Source organism: Rhinatrema bivittatum, chromosome 1, assembly GCF_901001135.1.
Source record: "Rhinatrema bivittatum chromosome 1, aRhiBiv1.1, whole genome shotgun sequence".
NCBI lineage: Eukaryota > Metazoa > Chordata > Amphibia > Gymnophiona > Rhinatrematidae > Rhinatrema > Rhinatrema bivittatum.
The window spans coordinates 487,729,036-487,753,547 of record NC_042615.1 but is presented as its reverse complement, the minus strand read 5'-3'; the positions used below and the strand labels follow the sequence as shown (position 1 = coordinate 487,753,547).

The window sequence follows — 24,512 nt, the reverse complement described above, 5'->3', positions numbered from 1 at the left end:
TTGCAACGGTCCCACGGTGGGTTTGGGGAGGACGGGTATTCTAAATATCTGCCTCAGGGGCACAGAAAAAAACGGTCTTGGCACTGCCCGAAACCCAGGCTACTCACCCTTCTCCCGCAGCCATTTCTTCTGAAGACGCCCAGCAGATGTAGACTTTGTCCGGCTGATGGGTTTGCCGGCTGCCTGGGTGCTCTGCTCAATCCAGGACAGGTAGTGGGAGACCTTGGTGAAGACGTAGGGCTTCACACAGGTCTTGTCATAGTCGCTGAGTAATCCGACCTGCAGCCAGGATGAACTGTTGAAGTCTTTGCACACCAGAGGGGCCCCAATATCTCCCTGAATAAGGGGCAAGACATGAGAAGAGGATCACCAATGTTGAAAAAATAAAATGGCCAGACTTCTTCCTCCTTTCCTATGGACCTTCTCTCCTCCATCCATGCCCTCCCTCTTCCTGCTCACCTTCTCTCCTCTATCCCTGGTTTCTGCAGACTTTTTCCTCCCTCTTCTCTCCTCCAGGATGTCCTCCCCGCATGTGAAAATCCTATTCTGAAGCTGAGGCCAGTCCTAGGCTGTGAAGGAGTGTGAGCCATGGAGGGAGTCAGCAAGCATTACTGGACTGCTGCTGGCTAGGGTGTAAGTGGGTAGGACAAGAGGGGGGCAGCTACTGGGCCAGGGTAGATGGGGAGGAAGAGAGAGAAGGAAGGGCCGCCGCCGGGCATAGGGGAGAGAGGAGGAGAGAGAGGGTGGGCTGCTGGGTAGAGGGATAGGAAGGAGGAGAGCAGGAGGAAGATATTAGGGCGGGGGGTGTAAAAGGTGGTCTCCTGCTGAGGTGAGAGAGGGCGCTGCTGCTGGGCAGGGTATTCAAGGGAGATAAAAGAGAGAGAGCTTGCTGCTGGGGGAGGGAGGCTGCATTGGAGAGACAGAGGGGGGGGGTCTGCTACTGCTGAAGATGCTTGGGGATGAGAGAGAGATGGGCGATGCTGCTTGGCAAAGTGTAGGGGGGAGAGTAAGGGGGGAGAGTAAGAGGGAATGCTGCACGGGAGCTTTCACTGGTAAGTCAATGGGGGTGTGCTGGGAGGAAGGTGTGTAATTTTTTATATCTACCCTAGGTGCAGAAACAGCTGGTCCCCAGCACTGCACTAGAGAAAGAAAAGAAAGGGGAGCTTGGGATAATATTGCCAACTGTTTGGACCTCTTTCCGGACGGTAATGAATTTTCACATCACATCTGGAAGCCAGAGGGCGGGCCGTAGAGGAAAATTGGTTCTTACCTCTAATTGTGTTCCTGTAGTACCACGGATCAGTCCAGACTCTTGGGTTTATTCATCCCTGCCAGCAGATGGAGACAAAGAAAAGCCTCACTGACACTGCTTGTTAAGCCCTGGAGCTCAGTATTAATCTGTACCCAAGCCAAAACATTATGTGCAAAAAAACTTGATAAAAACTTGTAAAAAATGTGGTAAGTTATGAGCAAAGAAAAGAAGTATGCTGAAAGGATTATAGCTGAGCTGAAGACTCTCCCCCTCCAACCCAGGTGGGTTCTGGACTGATCCGTGGTACCACAGGAACGAAAATTAGCAGGTAAGAACCAATTTTCCTTTCCCTGTACGTACCCAGATCAGTCCAGATTCCTGGGATGTACCAAAGCTTCCTAGAGAGGGTGGGATCTGGAGAGTCCCACTCGCAAGACACTTTCACCAAAGGACTGGGAGTTTGGATCTCCCAAATCCAATCAGTAATGCCTCGCAAATGTATGCACAACTTCCAAGTCGCCGCTCTGCAAATCTCCTGTGGAGACACCAACTAAGTCTCCGCCCATGAAGCCACCTGAGCCCAAGTCAAGTGGGCCCGCAAACCCTCTGGAACCTGATGGCCCTTGATAATATACGCTGACCCAATAGCTGTTGCGCTCGGGGGTGGACCCTTGTCCTGGAGCAGTGGAGAACGGCTCCCTGGTAGGGACCAGGAAGTAACTGTCCCCAGGGGTTGGAGCACTGGAGGAGACAGAGGCTAGGATGAGCTTCACCACTGGAAGCCCGAGGTCCCCCCAGGAGGAGCCCGTAGGGACCCGGGCCGCTTGGACCTAGGTGGGCCTCGCAGGGTCTCCTGGAAGGATGGAAGTCCGGCGTGCCCACAGGCAGAAGGGGAGCGCGGTCAGGTTCGAGACTGCAGTTCAGATGGAACGAGTATGACCAGAAGAGCGTAGGTGACGACAAGGCTAGGAACAGAGCCAGAATCTAGAGACGTGGTCAGGCGGGCAAAGGTCAGAATCCAGGGGTCAGTCCGAGAAGTAGTCAGCAAAGCAGAGGTCAGGTTCCGGAGGTCCGACGAGGTCACAGGCAGGCCGAGGTCAGAAGGCAGGCAGCAGGCAGGCAGGTCGAGGAACAGACTAGAGTCAGAAGGCAGGCAGGTCGAGGAACAGACTGGTGTCAGAAGGCAGACAGCAGGCAGGCAGGTCAAGGAACAGACTGGAGTCAAAGGGCAGGCAGCAGATGAGCAGGATGAGGAACAGACTGGAGTCAGAAGGCAGGCAGCAGGCAGGCAGGTCAAGGAACAAGCCGAGTTCAGTACCAGTGAGACAGTCTGGAGGTACTACCTGGGGAGACGAACAGACGAACAGGAACAGGACGACGCTGGAGAACTAGGAAGCAGGAACAAGGCAGGAATAGAACTGGAACAGAAGGATCCTGGAATGAGACTTGGAACAAACTGGATCAAGATTCAAACGCAGTGACAATCTAGCACAAACGCCGACCCGATTGCCAAGGCAAGGAAGTACAAGCAGGGACTTCCTTATATCGGGGAATCAATCAGGATGCGCTGCGGAGCTAGGACCCACCCTTGGCCCTACAAGAGGCCGGGCGGGCCTCACGCGCATGCATAGGGGCGTGGCCAACACAGCCGAGGACGCTGAGCTCCGGCGTGAGACCTGGTGTACAGTGGAAGGCCCAGCAACCGCCGCTGTGGGAAGCCAAGGCCTGGAAGCGCTTGCAGCTGCCACTAGGGAGGCCGACCCGGGATCTGCCGTGGAACCATGGAAGTGAGCAGGCCCGTGCACGGGCCGGGCGCAGACGGGGAGCGTAACAATAGCCTCCTTAAGCCACCTTCCAATGGTTGCGTAGGAGGAATGGGTACCTTTCTTTGATCCGCCCCATAAAACGAAAAGATGAACCAACCTCCTGAAATCATTAGTAACCTTGAGATGTTGTAGCGAGGCCCTGTGGACATCCAATAACTTAATCTCTCGAGCATATGGCCCAGAAGCATCCAATTCTGGGAAAGCTGGGAGCTCAACAGCCTGATTAACATGGAATGCAGAGACCACCTTTGGAACAAAAGAAGGAACCGTACTCAAAAAGACTCCTGAATCCAATATTTGAAGGAAAGGGTCCCTGTATGACAAAGCCTGCAACTTGGAAATCCTCCTGGCGGAACAGATGGCCACTAAGAAAACGATCTTGAGAGTCAAGTCTTTAAGGGTCACTCTCTGAATTGGCTCAAATGGAGCGTCACACAATACTCGCAGAACTAGATTAAGGTTTCGGGGGGGGGGGGGGGGGGGGGGGGGGTCAAATCTTCCGAGCCAGAGGACACAAATTCTTAACTCCCCGAAGGAACCTCCGCACATCAGGATGGGAAGATAAGGTGTAACCGTCAACCTTTCCCCTGCAAGCAGGCTAGAGCCACTACCTGTACCCTAAGAGAGATAAAAGCAAGGCCTTTAGCTAAACTTTCTTGTAGGAAAGACAAAACGTGGGATATTGAGGCCCGAACCACCTGTATCCCTTTGTCTGTACACCAAGCTTCAAAAACCTTCCAAACCCGAATATATTTATTTATTTATTTATAACTTTTCTATACCGAAGTTCAAATAACAGAGTTAATTATCACTCCGGTTTACATTGCAACCGTAAAAAAACAGTGACAAAGTTGTCTTACATAGAACAGGGGGAGAGAAAAACTTGGATACAGATTAAGCATGGGGAGTAACGTGTCAAAACTGGTAAGAACTGATAAGAGTTGGCTTTTTGGGGTAACAAGGTATGACATATATGAGAGGGAAGTAGATTTCCGTCTAGCCTGCAAAAGCGTGGCAATCACCACCTCTGGGTATCCTCTCTGCCTCAAACGTCGCCTCTCAAAAGCCAAGCCACTAGACAAAAGTGATCTGCCTGGTCGGAAAATATGGGTCCTTGATGGAGAAGATCCAGAAGATGACTGAGGTGTAGCAGACTGTCCACAGCTAGATTGACGAGATCTGTGAACCACGGTCGACGAGGCCACTCCGGGGCTACCAGCACCAGATTCCCCAGATGCTTTTCTATGCGATGCAACACCTTGCCCACCAGAGGCCACAGAGGGAAAACATAGAGCAGGATCTCCCGAGGCCGGGGTACCACTGGAGCGTCGACCCCCTCGGCCCTGTACTCCCTCCTGCGGCTGAATAACCGAGGTGCTTTCACATTGAGCTGAGTCACCATCAAATCAACGTGAGGACAACTCCACTGCTTTTGGATGAGCTGCATTGCTGAATCCACTAATACCCACTCGCCTGGATCTAAGCTCTTGTGACTGAAAAAATCGGCCTGGACGTTGTCGATGCCCGCAATATGAGATGAAGCTAAATGAACCAAGTATTGTTCCGCCCAGAGAAACAACTCTTGCGCTTCCAGGGCCACCCCCTGATCCTTGGTGCCACCCTGATGATTGATGTAAGCTACCATAGTTGCATTGTCCGACAGAACCCTGAACGAGAGGAAGGAAGGACCGGAATGCCTGCCGCACTGCCCTGGTCTCCATCTGATTGATAGGCCACAAGGCTTCTTCTGAAGACCAAGTGCCCTGGGCTGACTGCTGCTTGCAGACTGCCCCTCAACCAGAGAGACTGGCATCAGTAGTAAGAACCACCCCAAACTGGAACTTCGAGATTGACACCAAGCTGCAGATTGGACAACTGTAGCCACCACAAGAGGCTGCTCTGCGCTGACGCATCCAGCAAGACTGGTTGATGAAAAGCCTCCGACAGAGGATTCCACCTCTCCAACAGAGCCCTCTGAAGTGGACGTATATGCGCGAAGGCTCACGGCACCAATTCCAGCATGGAGGCCATCAACCCCAGAACCTGCAGAAAATCCCAGGCTCGAGGTACCATCAATGCCAATAAGCGGTGCACTTGTAACTTTAACTTGGTCATTCTCTCCTCCGTGAGAAACACCTTGCCCTGCCTCGTGTCGAAACGAGCTCCGAGATAGTCGAGTGACTGAGACGGCTCCAAGTAAATCTTCGCCCAATTGATCACCCAGCCAAGAGACTCTACCAGACAAATAACTTTTTGCACCACTGTACGGCACCCGTCTAACGATTTCTCCTGAATCATCCAATCGTCAAGATAAGGGTGCACCAGCACTCCCTCGCGCCGAAGAGCTGCCGCCACCACCACCGCCACCATAACCTTGGTGAACGTACGGGAAGCTGTGGCCAGTCCAAAAGGGAGAGACTGGAACTGGACATGCTGACCGAGCACTACAAATCTCAGGAAGCGCTGATGATCCTGACGAATGGGAACATGAAGATACGCCTCCATTAGATCCAGGGAAGTCAGAAACTCCCGGTTGCGCACCGCTGCAATTACTGAACATAAAGTCTCCATGTGAAACCGCGAGACCTTCAATGTCGCATTTACTCGCTTGAGGTCCAGAATGGGGCAAAATGTGCCCTCTTTCTTTGGCACCACAAAGTAGATGGAGTACCGACCCCTGTCCCGTTCATGCGGAGGAACTGGGATTACTGCCCCCAAGTCACGCAACCTGCGCAGAGTCTCCCGAACTGCGCAACGCTTCTCCGAAAAACCCACAGGGGGAGACTAAGAACAGGTCACGAACGGGATGCGCAAACTCTAACGCGTAACCGTCTCTTATCACAGTGAGGAACCATTGATCCTGCATAACCTTAGTCCACTCCCCATAAAACCCTGCTAGACGGCCCCCTATATAGGGAACGGTGGAGTGAACTGGCTTCACTTCATTGGGAGAACTTGGCCACTGTAGCTCCCCCACCCGTGGGAGCCCTGAAAGGTCTCTGGCCGCCCCAAAAGGACTGACCCCAAGCCAGACCTCGAGGTTGAAAAAGTTTCTGCGAGTCCAACACCGCAGGACCTCTAGATGGACGAGATCGTCTGCCGCCCTGAAAATGCGACCGGGACTGAAAGGCCTGCCGATTCCGAGGCTTGTCCTCTGGCAATTTATGCACCTTCGTCTCACTCAGCTGCTTCATCAGCTGTTCCAACTCCACCCCAAACAACAGGCAACCCTTGAAGGGTAACGAACCTAACTGGGCTTTAGAAGACACATCCGTGGACCAATGACAGAGCCACAGCAAATGCCTGGCCACTACAGCGGAACCCATAATCCAAGATAACGAACGCACTAAATCATAGAGAGCATCTGCTACATATGCGACAGATGCCTCCACGCGATCTGCGTTAGACGCCTCGGCCTCTGGTTGCATTTGCCCATCCTGAAAATGCTCAACCCAGCAGAGACATGCCCTTTGCATAAAGCTGGAGCAAATGGTGGCTGCAGCCCCAAGGCAGCCCCCTCAAAAATCCATTTGAGATGAAGCTCCAACTTCCGATCCTGAACATCCTTAAGGGCCACGGCGCCTGCAACCGGAATAGTGGTCTTTTTGGTGACCGCGGAAACCGCCGCATCTACCTGCAGAAGCACAAAAAGCTCCAAGGTTTGTTCAGGTAAGGGACAGTTTCGACATCGGTCTACCCACCCTTAACCTGGAGTCTGGGGAATTCCACTCACGCTCCACCAATTGCCACACTGACCTATGATAGGGAAAAGCGGAAGGAGGAGCCCTAAGGCAATCGAGGACAGGATCCGCCCCATCTATCTCCGGAACCTCCTGAGGAGCTTTCAACCCCAGCTCCTCGAGAACCTGAGGGAGCAGAGGTGCCAACTCCTCCCTCTAGAACAAGCAGAGAATTTTGGGATCATCCCCCTCCGGAACCGGAGGGGTCCCCAGGTCATCTCCCGGATCTATGACCGGTGGCCCCTGATCCTCGACGAGTGCTCCTGACACTGCTGCTGTATCCTCGTGGGGGGCGGTCTGAGAACTCTAATTCCTTCGCCGTCCCTCCAGGGCGCGACAAATGCAGAAACCCCAAGGGTCTCAAGTCTCGTGACTGATTGGGCCCCGCCGCAGAACCCGAAGGCGGAAGGCCCGGACCCCAAGCTGTCAGAGGTAACTGTGGGCACCCCAGACCCTCCCGCTGAGCCAGATAAGCTTGGTGAAGCAGGAGTATAAAATCAGGAGAAAAAGGTCGCGAAGCAGCAGGCAAGGCAGGGACCTGCTCTCCCCCAGGCCCCGGAGGTATGTCCTCTTGCCTATTAGCCCCTACTGAGATGCCCTGCCCTTCTTGGGGACTCGGGTGGACCGGTGAGAGACATGGAGGGAGATCCCCCCCCTCCGAACATAGCTGCGCGCGCGAATCAGCTGACAAAATGGCCACCGCACCCGCCACGAGGGAGCCAGCAGGCCCGACGCAATTGGCGGCAGCAAAATCGGGCCCGACCGCGGCTGCCGCGCACCTGTCCATCCTCCTATGTTTCGTGACCATCGGGAGGAGGAAGGGCCCTTACCCCCCCCCCCCCGAAACGCACGCAGAGCACAGGCCGGCCCAACTAAGACGTGCCGGGACCACCCTGCACGCGCGGCAAGCCAAGCCACGAACCATTCCCCTCGAGGCAGAAGAAAAAGAGAAAAAAAAACCGCCCGGAGGAAAACAACAAATGGGGGGGGGGGGGGGGTGTGCCCCAGAGCCTTACCACACAGCTGCTCCTCAAACTGCTTTTCTTCTTTTTTTTTTTTTCCAAAACAAAAAACTACAAAAATAGCAGTGGGGGGTTCCTCTCCTAAAGCTGAAGGGAGCAGTCCAGCTCAGTTCAGCCACAAGCAACCAAGGAGGGAAACAAATTTAAAAAACCCTGAAGAAGAAAAAGGAGCTGGAAGCTGCCAGAACGGCCTCGTGAGGGGAGGGACCTGGACCACCAGATTTATACCCCACGGAACAACTTGGATCGAGCACTGACCTCCAGCTCATCCACCTCCACCGATCAGGGAAACGGCCCGGGCCGCCCCCGAGGTAGGTGAAGGGACTGGGGCATGGCCCGGGACCGTAACAGTACCCCCTCTCCTACGCCCCCTCCCTGGAGGCCTGGGTTTACTTGGGTGATCCAGATGGAACTGGCGAAGGAGGTCCTTATCCAAGATATGGGAAGAGGGCTCCCAGGAGTTTTCCTCCGGACCGTAGCCCTCTCACGAGAGGAGGTATTCCCACCGACGATGGTGGAATCGTACGTCCAGAACTTCCTTCACCGTATAGATGCCATCGGTCTCAGCTTCGGCAGCGGTGGGTTCCGGAAGTTTATCGTGAAAGGAGGAGAGCACCACAGGCTTAAGCAAAGACACGTGGAACACGTCGTGAATCCGTAAAGTGGAAGGGCTTGTCGAGCAGTGTCAGTGAAGCTTTTCTCTGTCTCCATCTGCTGGCAGGGATGAATAAACCCAGGAGTCTGGACTGATCCGGGTACGTACAGGGAACCTCAGTTACTGCACCCCCTCCCCTCACTGCCGCCTCTGAGTGCATCAGTCCAGTGCTAGGCACCGCATGAATATCAGCTTCCTCAGCCAGTCCAGTCAAGTCCTGCTACTACTGAAATAGCTTGCATTTAGCTAGCTTGGCTGTTGGAATGCAGGTATATTCCTGGTCAGCAGCACAAAGCCAGGTTTAATCTGCTCACCATTGCTGTGTATCCCCTGCGGCGTCTAGTGTGATCAGCATCCCTGGGAACTTTTGATTTTCAGTCACCCTGAGATCGTCATGGATTGGGGGAACACACCCCTAGCTCTTTTGCAGCAAATCATGTAAATATAATATACACACTGTTGTGATACTTTTACTATAAAAGATTGTACTTTGAGTGCTCTTTTTCATGTAACGTCTTTTATTATAAATGCATAATTTTTAAATTGTGTGTACAGAGGGCCGTGGTGGGGAGGAAGGCTGGGCACAAAGCTGTAGGATTCACTTACAATACCTAATACCCTTGCACTGGCCCTGATTACAAAAAGAAAACCAAATTAAAATGTTTAAAAAAAACCCAAAAAAGGGGCCTTTGGAATTCTGGCTTCTGTCTTGTCACAAATAAATCATCAGTTGGGGTCTGCACCGGGGTCCTCCACGTAGCTAAGTTCCTGCCTTTTGCCACCCAAAGGGAACAATGAGTATTGCTTGACACTTCTGTTTTCCTTGCTAACCACAAGTTTCCTTTGCTCCTACATCTCAAAATAGTATCTGCAAAGGCAGTCAGCACGGTGAGAATAGGGGCAAGGGTAAAAAATTAACTCTGTCCAAGGTTCAAGCTCTCCAGATATGTCTGGAATATTCTATTAGATATACAGTCCCTAACCCCGGCAGCAGAAGTCTCGTTTATTCAGATGTCATCTGCTGCACAGGGTTAGGGACGTAAGGTTGCCACTGAGCAGACTGGGCAGGGGTTTAGTTTATCCCTGCTTGATCCAATATTTGACGCGTTTACCTCAACATCATCTCCTGATGCTGCGAGACTGGCCTCGTGGCAACAGGAGATGATGGGATAAATGCAACTCCTGCTGCCGCCCACCCCACAACTGGTGACCTAAGAGAGGAGGAGGAGGAGGAGGACGCGGTGGCTGACAGCGGACCCCATCCTTTTGGCAGCTGAAAAAAAGGCCTAGGCCCTATAGGTGTGTGTGTGGATGACTGCCTGCCTGTGTTTGTGTGCGAGTGGTGACTGCCTGCCTGGGTAGATGGGTGACTGCTTGTGTGTGTGTGTTGGAGGGGGTGAGAGCCTGCGTATGTAGGTGAGAGGCTGTGTGGTGCAGGAGACCTTGTGTGTGTGTGTGTGTGTGTGTGTGTGTGTATGTGTCGGTGGGAGGGTGAGAGCCTGTGTGTGGATGTGGATGTGGTAACTGTTTGGGTGAGGGTGTGTGAATGAATGAGTGCCTTCCTGGGGTCTATCTGTGTGAGAATGGATGCCTGCCTGTGTGAGTGTGCGAGAATGAATTGGTGCCTGCCTGGGGTCCATGTGTGTGTATATTAATGTGTGTGTATATTAATGTGTGCATGCCTGGGGATAGGGGGAGCGGTACGAGAATGAATGGGAGTTTGCCTGGGTGTGTGTGTGTGTATGTGAGAGAGCCAGTGAGATTGAGAGCGTGTGTGTATATGAGAGATTCTGGGGGAGTAAGAGCTTGTGCGTTGAGAGTGTGTCAGTGTCTGTGTGAGAGAGGTTGTGGATGGGTATAAAAGTATATATGTGTGTGTATGTGTCAGTGTATATGTGAGAAATAATGGACATGCGAGTATGTGTGAGAGAGAGGATAACGTTTGTGCACCCCCCCCAATCCACAACAATTTTAGGGTGACTGGAAGTTAAACGATATCAGGTATGGAGAGTGGGGAATCTTTTTTATTCTTATTAAATTTAACTGATGAATGTTATTTGATGTGTCTCGTTTTGAAATTATTTTTTTTTTTAGAACATTTAAAAAACATTTTGATGTCCTATTCATCAGCCATTTTGAAATATTTATTTTATTAGTATAGTTTTACTATTACGATTAATGTTATATTTCTTGATTTTATTATTGCTTTATGAGGAATAATGGTGTTTCTATTTTTCCATTGTTGCACTGCATATAGGTCTGGCTTCACGCAGTTTCCAGTTCAGTTTTTGTCTGCACATTTCTATTATATTTTATTCTATATTTGGTATCAATCCATCTGTGTTCTACATGTGTGACTGAAGGGACGTATTCTGCTGGCATGTAGTTTCTGTGTAGGGATACAGCAGCCTGGCTTATTTTGTTTTCCTCATAGGAGGTTTATTGATGTTTTAGAATCTGGTATCATATTTGTAGCATCTTTTCAAAGGTAGGGTTGTTACTCCTTGAGTGCTGGCATTTAGTGCTGTTTTGGTATAGGAGTTTATTTAGTTATTTTAAATATTTCTAGGCCACTTATAGCAAACATATTTTACTAAGCAGATTACAATGTAAACATAAAATACATCATAATAGGTTTACTATGTTATCATTGTTATTCAGTTTACTCATGGCTTTCTGAGGGCCAAGCCCACATCAAATGTCTTTTTTGCAGAGTTTTCTGGTTGGCACCAATGCGGTGCATATAAAAATAATGTACATGTTGCTGTGATATTTTTACCTGGGAAGACTATGAATATCCTTTTTCATGTACAATCTGATATTATAAATGCACAGTTTTTAATTGTGTTGGTGAGGGCTAGTGTGTAAAGTTCACTTACTGCATCTGATATCCTTGCACCAATCTGGAGAGAGCGTGGCACACACCAACCCCCCCACTATTCACCCATTTCCCACTTCTCCAGGGGGAAAATGCTGCGGAAATGTGGGAGGCAGGTTGTAGTGTTCCTGGGAGAGTAGCAGGGTTGCACTGTCTGCCATTTCTTTGGGAATTCTGACCCTTCCTTTCCCCCTTCTGTAGCATTTCCAGTCACCAGAAGAGCCAAGCTCCAAGGGGCACTCTGCCCCCCATGACCCTCTCGATGATTTGACCTGTGTCTTGCCTTTGGGGCTGGGGGGTGGGCACCATCTCATCCCTTGCCTCAGGCAGCAGATTGCCTTGAGCCGCCCCTGGTTGGAATAGTCTCCCCTTTCTCCAGAATGTTCCCCAGTTCCTAACAAATCTAAAACCTTCTTCTCTGTACTAATGTCTCATCCAAGCATTGAGACCCTGGAGCTCGGCCTGACTCTGGGGTCCTGTGTGTGGAATGGGAAGCATTTCTGAGAATGCCGCCTTGGAGTTTCTGGATTTCAGATTCCTATCTAAGAACCTAAATTTAGCCTCCAGAACCTCCCTTTTGAACATACCTACGACATTGGTACCAACATGTACCATGACAGTTGGTTCCTCCTGAGCACTCTCTAAATCTTATCCTGGTGGCGTGCGAGGTCTGCTTCCTTTGCACCAGGCAGGAAAGTTACCAGGCGATTCTCAAGCCCACCAGTCACCCAGCTATCTACATTTCTAATGATCGAATCACCCACTATAATGGCCATCCTAATCCATCCCTCATGGACACTCGGCCCTGGAGAGACATTATTGGTGCAAGAGGATAAGGCATCACCTGGAGAGCAGGTCTTAGCTACAGGATCACTTCCTGCCACACCAAGATGATTGTCTCCTGCCAGGTGGCATTGCTCCTCCAAAGCAGCACAAGGGCTGCTTAACTGGAGTTTGGATTGCTCTATTATGTCTTGAAGATATCATCAATATATCTCTCTGTCTGTCTCACTCCAGGCCTGCCACGCTGGCCTCCAGAGGTCAGATGCTTTCTAGGAAAGCTAAGGACTCTTTACACCAGGTGCACACATACAAATTCCCACCAGCAGGTAGAAGATAATACAAGTGGCACTTGGTGCAAAAGACTGGATAGCTCCCAACTTGATGCTGGACTCCTGTTTGCATCTTAATTTTATTAAATTGCAAAAGTTTTAAAGCTGCTTATAGGGTATGTATCTCTCTCAATTTGAGGGGTTTTAAATTATTTGGTGTCTTTTAAATTGATAACTAGGTGACATGTTAGTTTGTGTCTTTTAAAATCATAGAGGATAACTTTCATGTACCTGCACGTGCCCCCATATACATGTGTATATGGGCATGCAAAAATCTACTCCTGCATTTTATAACTTGCATATATAAGATATATGCAGATTATAAAATACACATAAATGTACTCTGCAAAATAGAAAAGAAAAGTGCAAATATATATTGCACTTATCCAGATAAGCTACAATTTATTCTGCTAAATAGCGGCACTTATCGGATAAGTAGCTCTATTTGAGACGTGCCCATTTCTCTTACTATAATTAAGATAAATGGATATCTCAAATAGAGCTACTTATCCAGTTAAGTCAGCCAGATGGATAAGTATCAAATAAAGCTACTTATCTGGATAAGTAGCACCATTTGAGACTTGTCTGTCTTACTTAGCCGGATAAGAATCATTTGTCCAGATAAGTGCCGCTTCTTAGCTGGATAAATTGAAACTTATCCGGACAAGTGCCACTTTCAAGATTTATCCAGATAAGTAACAACAAAGCCCCTACTTAGCCGGATAAACCTAAATTTATCCAGATAAGCAATGCACAACTGCTATACTTGCATATATTTACAACTAACTTAAAAAAATATATACGTGGAGATTTTACCTACACAATTTACACACATTTACCCTCCACGCAAGTCGACTTTTTTCGTGTGTAAGTCGGGAGATTTTCTAACATGCACGTGGCAATTACATTACCATTTCTAACAATTAGTCTACCAATTCCCAGTCCATCCATAGATCATCTTGACCTTCCTGGCTCTTCAGCCTGAACTCCCCCCATTTCACCCAGATCCCACACTTAAGACAGTATTTCACTTTTAAGACGTTTGCAATCACTTTCTCCAGATATTTTATTTAATTTATTTTCATTTATTTAGCCATTTTATATACCGTCGTTTCAAGATCCACATCAATAAGCTAACATCAGAGCCCCTGGCTGGCAGCAACTCCATGGTTACGGCAATGGCTGCAAAATCTGGCCCTTGCCAGAGATTTTATTGCTCCTGACAGAATCATGGGAAACCGAAAGGCCAACAGCATGAGTGAGGAGCCAGGGTGGAAAAAGGTGCACAGGGACCCTCTCTTCCACCCCCCCCCCCCCCCCATCCCTTCTTCTCTTTCCTCGATTCCTCCCCCATGTCATTCCCCTTTCTCCCCTTACAAGAGTGGCAACACTACAGGCTGTCACCCTCTCCTTGCTGCCTGGAACCTAACTTGCACTTTGAATCATGCAGTATTATAGTGCTCCATTTAGTTCAAAGTATTACTACTACTACTACTACTACACATTTCTACAGCGCTACACGACATACGCAGTGCTGTACATTCAAGCATACAAAAAGGCAGGCCCTGCTCTATAGAGCTTACATTCTATTAAGACAAACATAAAGTACAAGAGACTTGGGGTATTTCATAAAGGAAGACAATGTTAAAAAAAAAAAAAAGAAAAGAAAGGCAGTTTACATGTACATGCATAAAATAACCAAACAACTTAAAAAGATAAACACATTTTTCTAAAACCATAACACACAAACATTGCAAATAAAGCAGTCTTGAAAGCTTAAAACTAGCTGCAGAGATTCTGCCTCTTTGAAGGCATGTAGAAATTTGCAGAAGGATTTAAAGGGTTTTTTTGCTGCAGAACTGAGCCCTGAGCTGCCAAAAGAAACTGGGATCTGTACATGAAATCAAGCCAGATATATCTCATTCGTCTTTTCCTTACCTCTTCATTCTCAGTGTGCAATCCTCCTCTTATGCCCTTTGACCTACTTAATTGCTTCCATGACTTTTTCTTATCTCTGGAGTAATCTCCTTTAAGCATTTGTTCTTCAACCTCCCTAGCTACCTCTGGTCTCCCACTATTGCATCTTCCCTAGTATCCCTTCCCTTCTTTACTCATCTCCTTCCTCTCCACTTCTGTGTGCTCTGTTCCTTGTATATTCTGCTCATTTGTTACCTCTGTAAGACACTTTGGCCAGAAGCTGCCAGAAAAGGACCTGCTAATTATCATAAGCATATTCTTTTCGGGCTTTATTTACTTTTTTTCCTTTTAGAGTCAGAACAGAAGAAAAGCTCTATAGTGTACCAGACCCTCTGCTCTACATGTACACATGTGCATGCTCATTTCTTATAGGAGGATTTTCATCTTTAGAAGGACATTTTCAGAGGCCATCTGCTCCTGTGTTAAGCCCGTCGGTCTTAGACGGCTGCGACCTCTCATGCTCACCTCTTTTTTCCCTGCATCTTCAATCATTGGAAGAGTGGCGGCCTCCGCCAGCCAATGCCGACCTCCTCGGCGTCCCCGGAATGGCGTGGGTGCTGCCGACCACCATTTTTGATCTGGAATCACCTAAGGCGCACACGCGCGCACAAGGGCCTCCTTTGTACACGTCGTGGCGGGAACCTCGGGGGTGTTCCCTCCGGATGACGTCAACACGATGCTGTACTTAAACCGACCGGCCCTCTGCTACTACGAGTTAGCAAGGAGTTTTCCTCGTTGCTGAATTTGCTGTACTCTTGGACTCCAGTTCCGGATTTCCCCTTTGGTATCGGACGTTCTGGGTACCCGCTCCTCGGGGGCCCTTCCGCGTTCCTGGCTATCCGTTCCTCGGAGGGCCTTCCTGCCTTGGGACACTATCAGGAACTTCCATTTGTGAGTACCTTTCTACAGACTTCAACGACTCTAGCTTTGCTGACGCTTGTGGCGTACCCCGTGCCTCGGGCCACTACCGCTTCCTCTTCAGTGAACTTGCTTCAGTACACTTTGAGTTACTGGGTATTACCTCCACTCCTACTACTACAAGATCTACTTCGGGTTCCTGCACCTCAGTTGTTTCATCTCCTGTACAGACTCCTCGGTGTACCCCGCTCCGCGGGCCACTACCGGATCTGCACTCCTGAGGTATCTCTACCCGCCTGGCTTACCTCACTCTGCAGGCCACTTCCGGATCATCACATCAGTGGTATTACCTGGTATACCCCACTGCTCAGAACTGTACTTATTTCACCCCCCACTCTGCGGGCTTGTTTTCTCATTCCTGCATAATAAAGTTTCTACATTCAGCTGTGTCCTACGTCGCTGAGACTCCGCCTACCGACGGTGAGGCCCACAGGGCTCCTCCCTGTGGGCGGAGGCACTTCTCACCTCGGGCCAGGGTTCACATCTATACGAAATCATAACATCCTTGAAAGAGCGCTCTATGTAAACTGGCTATTTGAAAGTTGCCCGCCTAGAATGCCAGTAAAAATGGTTGCCTACTTTAACTTGTATTTTCATGGAGGTATACCTGTGGGGGGGGGGGGGGGGGGGGGGAAGCCGCGGGAGGCAACACACGCGGTCTTGCATTTTCAAAACGTTCCTGCAGAAAAAACAGGTTTTAGATCTCTGCAGGTGCTTTTTCCTTCAGCAATCTGAACTAGCGCAAAGTCTGCAGATTTTGGATTTGCTCAAACAGTTTTGAAAATTGCCTCCTTAATGTCAGCGACAAATATGTTGTACAGTTTGCATCATTTATGTCCAAGTGATGATACTATATAGCACGCTTGGCCAATTCCCTGGATATTCTCTGTGTTACGGACAGACCTATCAGGTCAGACTTATGCCAATACATCTGTTCACTTATGTTCAAAATAACATCACATATTAGGCTGGTGCCATGTAGTCTCATTGGTATCACCGGAGAAACCTCATATAAAATGGCGGGCTTTTCGTTTGATAGCCCTGAAAGCCACTTTTTGTAGTTGTACGGTCACTGATTCATCATATGCCGTTTACTCCATATAATCATTGGTTTCTTAGATAAGGTTTTTTTGGTTTTGCGTTTTGCAATTTTTGTAAACTTTTTAAGGGCAGTAAATTATTTTTAACTTATCGTAGCAGTGAAGGCATTGGGGATATCAAGCTTGGCGTTGGCCCGACACGGCTCGTGTTTCTGACAGCTTCTTCAGGGGCTGCAAAATGCCAATCGGTTCCCAAATATGCCCGGAAACAAATTCTGCTACCCGGCTGCAGCTTTGTCTTGACAGAAGAAAAAAAAATACATCTGTTCAAGCATACATGGAAATTACACCACCTGTTTGGAGAAATGGTATCATCAGTCAGTATCTGGGTTCCTCGGAAATGCTGATGTGAATGTGGCTCATGGGGGGAACTGATGCAGCCATTTCTGCTGCAGTATTACATGCCATGGTGACAAAATGTCAAATTGCTATTTGTTCCTAGTTTTATCTTTCCCTGCAAGATCTCTCCGCTTATCCTTTGCTCCCTATCTATAAGTTTCTCTGCACAATCAACGTGCGTGTATCCATATCTTATTCAGAATCGCTTGAAGAACATAAAGGTGTGCTTTTGGGTGACTTTAGGGGGGGGGGGATTATTGCCTCCTGAAAACTCCCAGCTCTAAAATGGAGTTAAAATAAATGGAGACTAGAAGGTGCAGCGGATAACCTTAAGGATGATCCCTGGTTTCAAAGCACAAACTTAGCTGAAAACGACAGTCACCTGCTGAAAACATGCGAAAGGGATTCACCCGAAACATCGATCCAAGCACAGTCCTTCTTATAGACAATGAGGAAAACAAATCATATACAGTAGGTATAAATATATGTGAGTAAGCTGCCACATTTACATGTGAAAATTGCTTATAAAATAGCAGCTTATTCATGATGATCCTGCCCCAGAACACCCCATCCCTTTTTTTTATATATGCAAATTTACTCGTGTACCCATACATATGTATTTTGAGTTTATAAAATAGCATATAACTGATTTTTACACATGCAATTTTTGAAAATTCACCCTTTTGATTTTTAAATTGATATCTAAGTGGGGGGGGGGGTAAGGGAGGAAGGGGAGGGGGTGGGAGAAGTGTTGAAGGGGATACGGGGGGGGGGGGGGGGGGGGCGGGGAGGGTTTATATCACAGGTGGCAAACTCCGGTCCTCGAAGGCCACAAATAGGCCAGGTTTTCAGGATATCCACAATGAATTATACTTGAGATAGTTTTGCATCCATTGGAGGCAGAGCATGCGGATCTATCTCATGCATATTCCTTGTGGTTATCCTGAAAACCTGGCCTGCTTGTGGCTCTCAAGGACTGGAGTTTGCCACCCCTGGAATATATGATGGTGAGCATAAACAAAGCAAGAAAGAAGGGATTTCGAGATAGGGGATCAGTTGGGATTGTAGGCTTCAAGTAAATAGGAAGGATCAAAAGCGTGTGTGGTGGATGATCCAGGCTGGGAGGCCATCAGTTATGATGGAGAGATGATATGTCTCAGGCATCAAGGTAGAGGTTGGCTGAAGGATGGACAGTATACTGTGTATTTTATGGAAGGTTGGAGGTTTAGGGTCTCGAATTAAGAGAAAGAAAATATGAACTGCTTTACAAAGACACAAAGTGTTTATTGCTAAGATTCAGGAAATTCATATGTCAGAAGGGGAATGTAAGAAACTGACAAGAAGCTGGGTGGGTCAGTGCTTTTATGCTCCTGCTGTAGGAAAAAAGGCTGGGGTGGCAATTTTGGTAAACAAAAAAGCTCAACTTTCAAATGATTCAACAAATTTGCAATCCATCAGAAAGGTTTGTGATTCTGAAATTATTTGTAATGTATATAGACCAAACGAGTACAGACATGTTTGTTTGTTGGGTTTTTTTTATAGAATTGGGGAATAAGTTAATTCTAATTATTAGAGAAACCTTTGTTTCTATTAGGCAATTTAAATTGTGCACATGATACCAGTTTGGACAGATCAGTTCCCAGTCATCAAAAGGCTGAAGGAAAGCTAAAGGAAATGAAATATCTCTGCAAAGAATTAAGCTTACTAGACATGGTGTATGCTCAACCCTAGTGAGAGGGACTATACATATGTGTCTAGTGCACAAGCGACTCTGTCACAGATAGATTATATTTTAATTTCTTTTTTCTTAAAATACAACAAGCAAAAATTGGGTCCATTGAAATATCTAAAATTGCGATGATTTGGATAAAGTTTCATATTATAGCAGATATAAAGCAGTCTAGAATCTGGAAATTTCTTAGTCACTTGGTAGAATATAAAGAATTTAAAAGTTTCTTAAAAAACAAGTGGATTGAGTTTGAAAGGTATAACTCCAACCATAGAGGTAATCCAAGACTATACTGGAAACAAATAAGGCAGTTATGAGATGCTAAACTAAACTTGGCACAGACCACCACAGGAATTATTTGGGAAGTATATAGAGCTCTCTTAAATGGTTTAAATTCTCAATTACATCAAAGAGCACAGAGAGCAATGCACTTAGAGGAGCATAAACTATTTTGCTTAGGAAACAAAGCTGGAAAACTCCAATCAAATTGGTAAAATTGAGCAGAGGAAAGACTCACATTGAAAAGTTAACAGATGAAGGGGGCAAGTTTTTTACTAAAAGCAAGGATATCAGTGCGGCATTTTGTAAATTTTATGAAAAGTTGTATATGGAGGAAGAATTTTTCAAAAAATCTAGAAATTCCAAAGATTTCTGCCACGCAGTTAGCTCACATTACTAAACCTATTGTGCATCAGGAAATTTCTGATGCAATTAAAGCCAGTAAGAGTCATAAAGCTCCTGGGCCAGATGGACTGAATGCTGATTTCTATAAATTATTGGTTGGCCAGGTTTCTGGAGTATTACTTAATTTTTTTTTTAGATGCTCAAGAAAGAAATGAATTCCCTGAGGGGTTTACAAGGGCTTACATTACAGTTTTGGAAAAACCGTGGAAGGATAAAATGAACCCTGATTTATATAGGACCATATCTTTTTTGAATTATGAAACCAAACGTTTTGCTAAAATTCTGGCTAGTAATTGAAAGAAATGCCAGACTTAACCTATCTCATCAAATCAAGCGTAAATATGACCAAACTGATAATAAATATGGAAGAAAGCATAAAGAGAAGATGTCCAAAAATGGTGGTTGGGTTTCATTCAGAAAAAAGCCTTTGATAGAGTATAAAATGAATATCTGTTTTCGGTCCTGGGGAGGTATGGTTTTCAAGGGGACATAATACATAATATTTCGTTGCTATATCAGAGACCGAGATCTGCTGTAATAGCTAATGGTCTGATTTTGGAAGATTTCCCATTACGTCACGGGACCAGGTAAAGGTTGCCCATTGTTGCCACTGTTTTACATCCTTTCGATACATCAGTTATTAAGAAAGATAGAAGCAGACTCCTCTGTGATAGGTTTTCGATTAGGGAATCAAGAATTTAAAGTGGTAGCTTTTGCCGACAACATCCTGGTATTTTTGTCATCCCCACTGGCATCGGTGGAGGGTGTCCTGAGGCATCAGATGTTATTTAGTGCCTTCTCAGGGCTGGTGATCAATGTTGACAAATCGGAAGCAATGGAAATTTATGAGAATTTGAAAGAGGAGTGGAAGGGTCAATGTCCCTTGAAATGGGTAGAACAGGAAATGAGATGCTTGGGGATTATGCTTTCAAGGGATATAAGGAAATTGTATGAGGCATATATTATTCCGTTACTTAAGAGCCTGGAACAAAAACTGAAAAAATTGGTTTTCCTTACCCTTGTCTCTGACTGGGAGAATCCACCTGATAAAAATGATTCAATTGCGAAAGTGGCTTTATGTTATGCAACAAGTTCTGATATAAAGAAATCAGATTTAGACCTTATTAATCATTATAAAAGGAAATTCCTGTGAAGTGACAATAAAGCAAGGGTTCCGCTAAGTACCTTACTGCAGGACAAAAATCAAGGGGGATTGAATTGCCCATATTGGAGGGAATACAATCTTGCTTGGGTTCTGAGCATATAAAAGACAGGTTATTAGGTTCTAGCTTTTTTTTTTTCCCCCCCTCTGGATTTCATACAGGAATGGCTGCTCCCAAATTGACCTGAGAATATTATTCAAGTACAATCTTCAGAAGTACCTTAAACTTTATGACAGAATCTACTAATATAATTGGGGAGAAAAGCATGGACCATTTTATGTGAAACAAAATTGTGCAAATTGGAGAGTGTACACCATTATTGACTTTATGAGAAGCCTACTTTGCCGCAAAATAAAACCTAATGCAGACATAGCTGCCGTATAGTGAGCCCTGACATGCTGCACTAGGCCTGGGTCCTCCTGGGCACAGAAAAGGGCACAAATCACTAACCAAGAGAAAGAGCTCTTTGATCAAAACTGCACAGTCCTCTTTGGTGTTGCAAGTCAGTCGAATAGACAATTTGAGGCTAGAGAGCCCTCCAGAAAAATTGCGATTCACTAGCATCTGAAGTGCAAGAACAGACTGCCTATACATAGCTATGCCTGAAGTTTGGTCAATAGGAACAATGGGCATAGAACTCATGTACTGTCTTTGAAAAAGTGGAAAAAGGCATCAGGATCTGTGTTAGACCCAACTTGCCAAATGACTACAAGAAAAGACCTGACCACCCGGGTCAGATGGAATGGAAACAAGCGTGCTGAAGCATGAAAGGGCTACCCTTCTAAATGGAGCGCCCCTTCAAGGCCCCGAGCATGGCGGTGAGCTGTACATGAAGCTCACCAAAGCCAATATACAAATAGCCAAAGGCATTACCACCACAACTCATGTTTCAACTGCACAGGTCAGGCCACAAGAGGAAGGGGAGATGAGGGAGGAAGGATCAAGCTGGGAGCATGAGTAGCAGCAGCTACAGTGTTTTAGAGAGGCGCCGAGCTGTAAGTTAGTTAGAAGCTCCTTAGTGTGGGGGAAGAGAGAGGACTTGGAAACAGGGGAGAATAGGGGCTCAGATTGAACAGGGATTTTGGGGAGGGGGAAAACAGTGGGTGCTCAGCAACTGGGTGGGTATGACTGGGAGAGTTAGATAGGGATAAGAGAACAGGGCCAAAGAGTGGGGAGGGATTGAAAGGTGAATGACCTGGAGAACTAGACAGAGCACGAGAGGCAGTGGAAAGGTAGAAAACATTTTATTTGAAGTTTTTAGAGAGTGGGAATATGTATTTGTGCTCAGTATTGGCAGAAATGCATTTTTGTTTTCTCTTTCTCCAGTATTGCACTGCTCAGGGTCTGGCTTCTTAGGGTTTCCATTATAGTTTTTATCTACATGTTTCTGTTTCTAATTTTTGGTCCCTTATTTTCTGTTAGGTGAAGGTTGATCTATGCTCTTTGTGTGTAAGGGATTCTGTTAATGGGTAGCATCTGTATATAGCAGTCTGGCTGGTGTATTAGTGTTCTAGGGCCCAGTGTATTATTTGCAGTGCTGTCCTTTAATAGGTAAGGTTATTGCTGTTTCAGTCCTGGGAGTTAGGGCTGTCACAGTAGTACAGGGTTGCTACATAAGTGCTGAGTGTCATTTTTGCAGGGTTCTGTATTACTTCACAAAGCATTTGGTAATGGAGTGTGCTGCTATTACTGAGGTGGCACCAGAATTTGAATACATTAATTTTGTAAAGAGAGTTGTAAGGGGAAACTGCCCCAGGGCCTTTGCTGAGGGGAATTTCTATGGACGTGGTGTGCGTATTATGAACCTGGAGGTGCAGGATTTAGGGCAAGTCACTTTACCCTCCATTGCCTCAGGTACAAACAGATTGTGAGCCCGCTGGGGACAGAGAAATAACTACAGTACCTGAATGTAATCCGCTTTGAAGTGCTGAAAGTGGAATATAAATAAAAATTATTGACATTCTATTCCTTCATGTACAGACTCCAGATTACTGTCATGTCCATGTACAAGAACTGGTTGATGTTGCGTCCGCAGTCGCAGACGGCTGTGACCGCTCTGCCTTACCTCTTTTCTACCCTTTTCCTCTTCCTTGGGCAAGATGGCTGCCTCCGGTGTCAATTGCTGAAACCCTCGGCGTCTCAAACTCAGCATGAGCGTCCCAGTCCGCCATGCTCCTTCCTATGGCCTCTTAAGGCGCGCGCACACACGTTGCCTACGCTCTAGTACACGTCATGGCAGGAACCTCGGGGGCGTCCCCACCGCATGATGTCAGTACCTCCAGGTATTTTAGCCTCCACTACGCTACCTTCGTTGAGTTAGCAAGGACTTCAGTTTAGCTACTCTGACCCCTCTAAGCTGCCCGCTTAGACGCCTCGCTACCCTCTGGGGATTCTTGCTCCTAATGAAGCTCTAGACAACCGCTCCTCGGGGGTCTCTCTCTATTTATTTCAGGATCTTCCATGCTATCAGGTACTCACTCCTCGAGGGCCTATCAGTCCAGTGTATACTGCACCACGGACCTTTGGTCCCACCATCTCCATTGCCAGGAAGAAGTCTGCACTACGTTCCTGTGAGTACCTCTATGATCCGGTTCTCCAACTCCACCCACCAGGCTCGGCTTTCTCGCCCTGCAGGTTCCTATCTACCTTGAACATCTGGGTGAGACTTCTACATCTGAGACTGTCTGAACGTATTGGCACTTTGCCGGACTTCAATGCCTTTCCTTCCTGCCTCATACCACCTATCTACAGCAGTACAATAAAGCTTTCCACCTACAAGTGTCTGCTATCTGAGTTTAGCCTATTGCTGTAGTTCCCCACGGGGCCCCTCCCCATGGGAGGAGTCATCTCCACTGCGACTAAGGGTCCTCACGATGCCACAAACACAACAGATTGCTAACTCCATGGACTCGGCTCAGCTCGCGGCCTTGCAGGCCATACCTGGCCTAGCCCAGCGGATCATGGAACAACAAAAATCTTTGGAGAGCCTAGCTACTGCCTTCAATCAGTTTCATGCTCAACTGAATTCTTCAGCAACTCCTGTGAAAGAATTGCTGTCTCCAGTGGTGACCCTCAAGACCACTGTAGCCTTATCTATACCTACCTGCTTTACGGGTGAAGCCAAGATGTGTAGAGGGTTTGTTAATCAATGCAGCATGCATTTTGCATTACAGCCTACCCTCTTTTCCACTGAAGCTTCCAAGACCACCTACATCCTATCATTTCTAAAGGGGCAGGCCTTGGCTTGGGCTTTACTGTTATGGAACATGAAGATCCTATCCTGAATGACCTATCAGGATTTCTAAAACTTTTCAAGTCTGTCTTTGATGACCCGGCTCGCCAGACTGTCGCTGGATCTGCTTTGCTCAATCTCCAGCAAGGTAATAAGCCACTCATAGACTTTGCAATTGAATTCAAGACTTTAGCATCTGAATTACATTGGGACATTGGATGTCTACGTGCCATATTCATGGAGGGCCTCAACTCTCACTTGAAGGACGAATTAGTGGCTCATGATTTGCCTGATACCCTTGAGTCCCTGATGGAACTGGCTGGGAGAATTTACCACCATATCCGAGACTGAATTCAGGAGGCTAAGAGTCCACGAAAGTCCACGATGGGGGCTAACCATCCTAAACCTGTGCCTATTGCTTCCAGCCTACTGTCTGCTTCCTTAGAAGAGGAAGAGCCTCTGCAGCTAGGCTGAAGCCATTTAACTTCCAAGGAGAGACGTTTTCGCAAACGCATGGGGTTATGCATGTATTGTGGCCAATCGGGCCACGCTGTCCAAACCTGTCCCATCTGTTTGGGAAACTGACGGGCCTAGGATCTGCAGGAGGACTTCTCCTCACCTCTCCTACTCCTCCATTATCCTTACCAGTATCTCTGCTCTGCGGAGGCCTTGAATTTCAGACTCTCACTCTCATTGACACCGGTGCCGGAGGTAATTTTATTTTGAAGCACTTAGTTGAATGGATTCCTACCACACCAATAGTTAAGCCTTTGCTATTGTCCTCTATCCATGGAGAACCACTTCCTGAAGAAGTTTCATTGACTATTCAGGCCATTGGCCTGCGCACCAGAGCTTTACACTCTGAATCCATCTCATTTCTCGTAT

The 24,512-nt window shown here is 47.2% G+C and overlaps 1 protein-coding gene across 1 annotated transcript in view; it reads right to left on the bottom strand.

Moving 5' to 3' along the window:
- The window catches only part of LOC115094743 (transmembrane protease serine 9-like), a 175,385-nt gene that overhangs the window by 65,187 nt on the left and 85,686 nt on the right, over positions 1-24,512 (bottom strand). Inside the window, exon 7 of the mRNA XM_029608000.1 lies at positions 108-336. Coding sequence (XP_029463860.1) covers positions 108-336 — 229 coding nt within the window. The remainder of the gene's footprint in view (positions 1-107; positions 337-24,512) is intronic.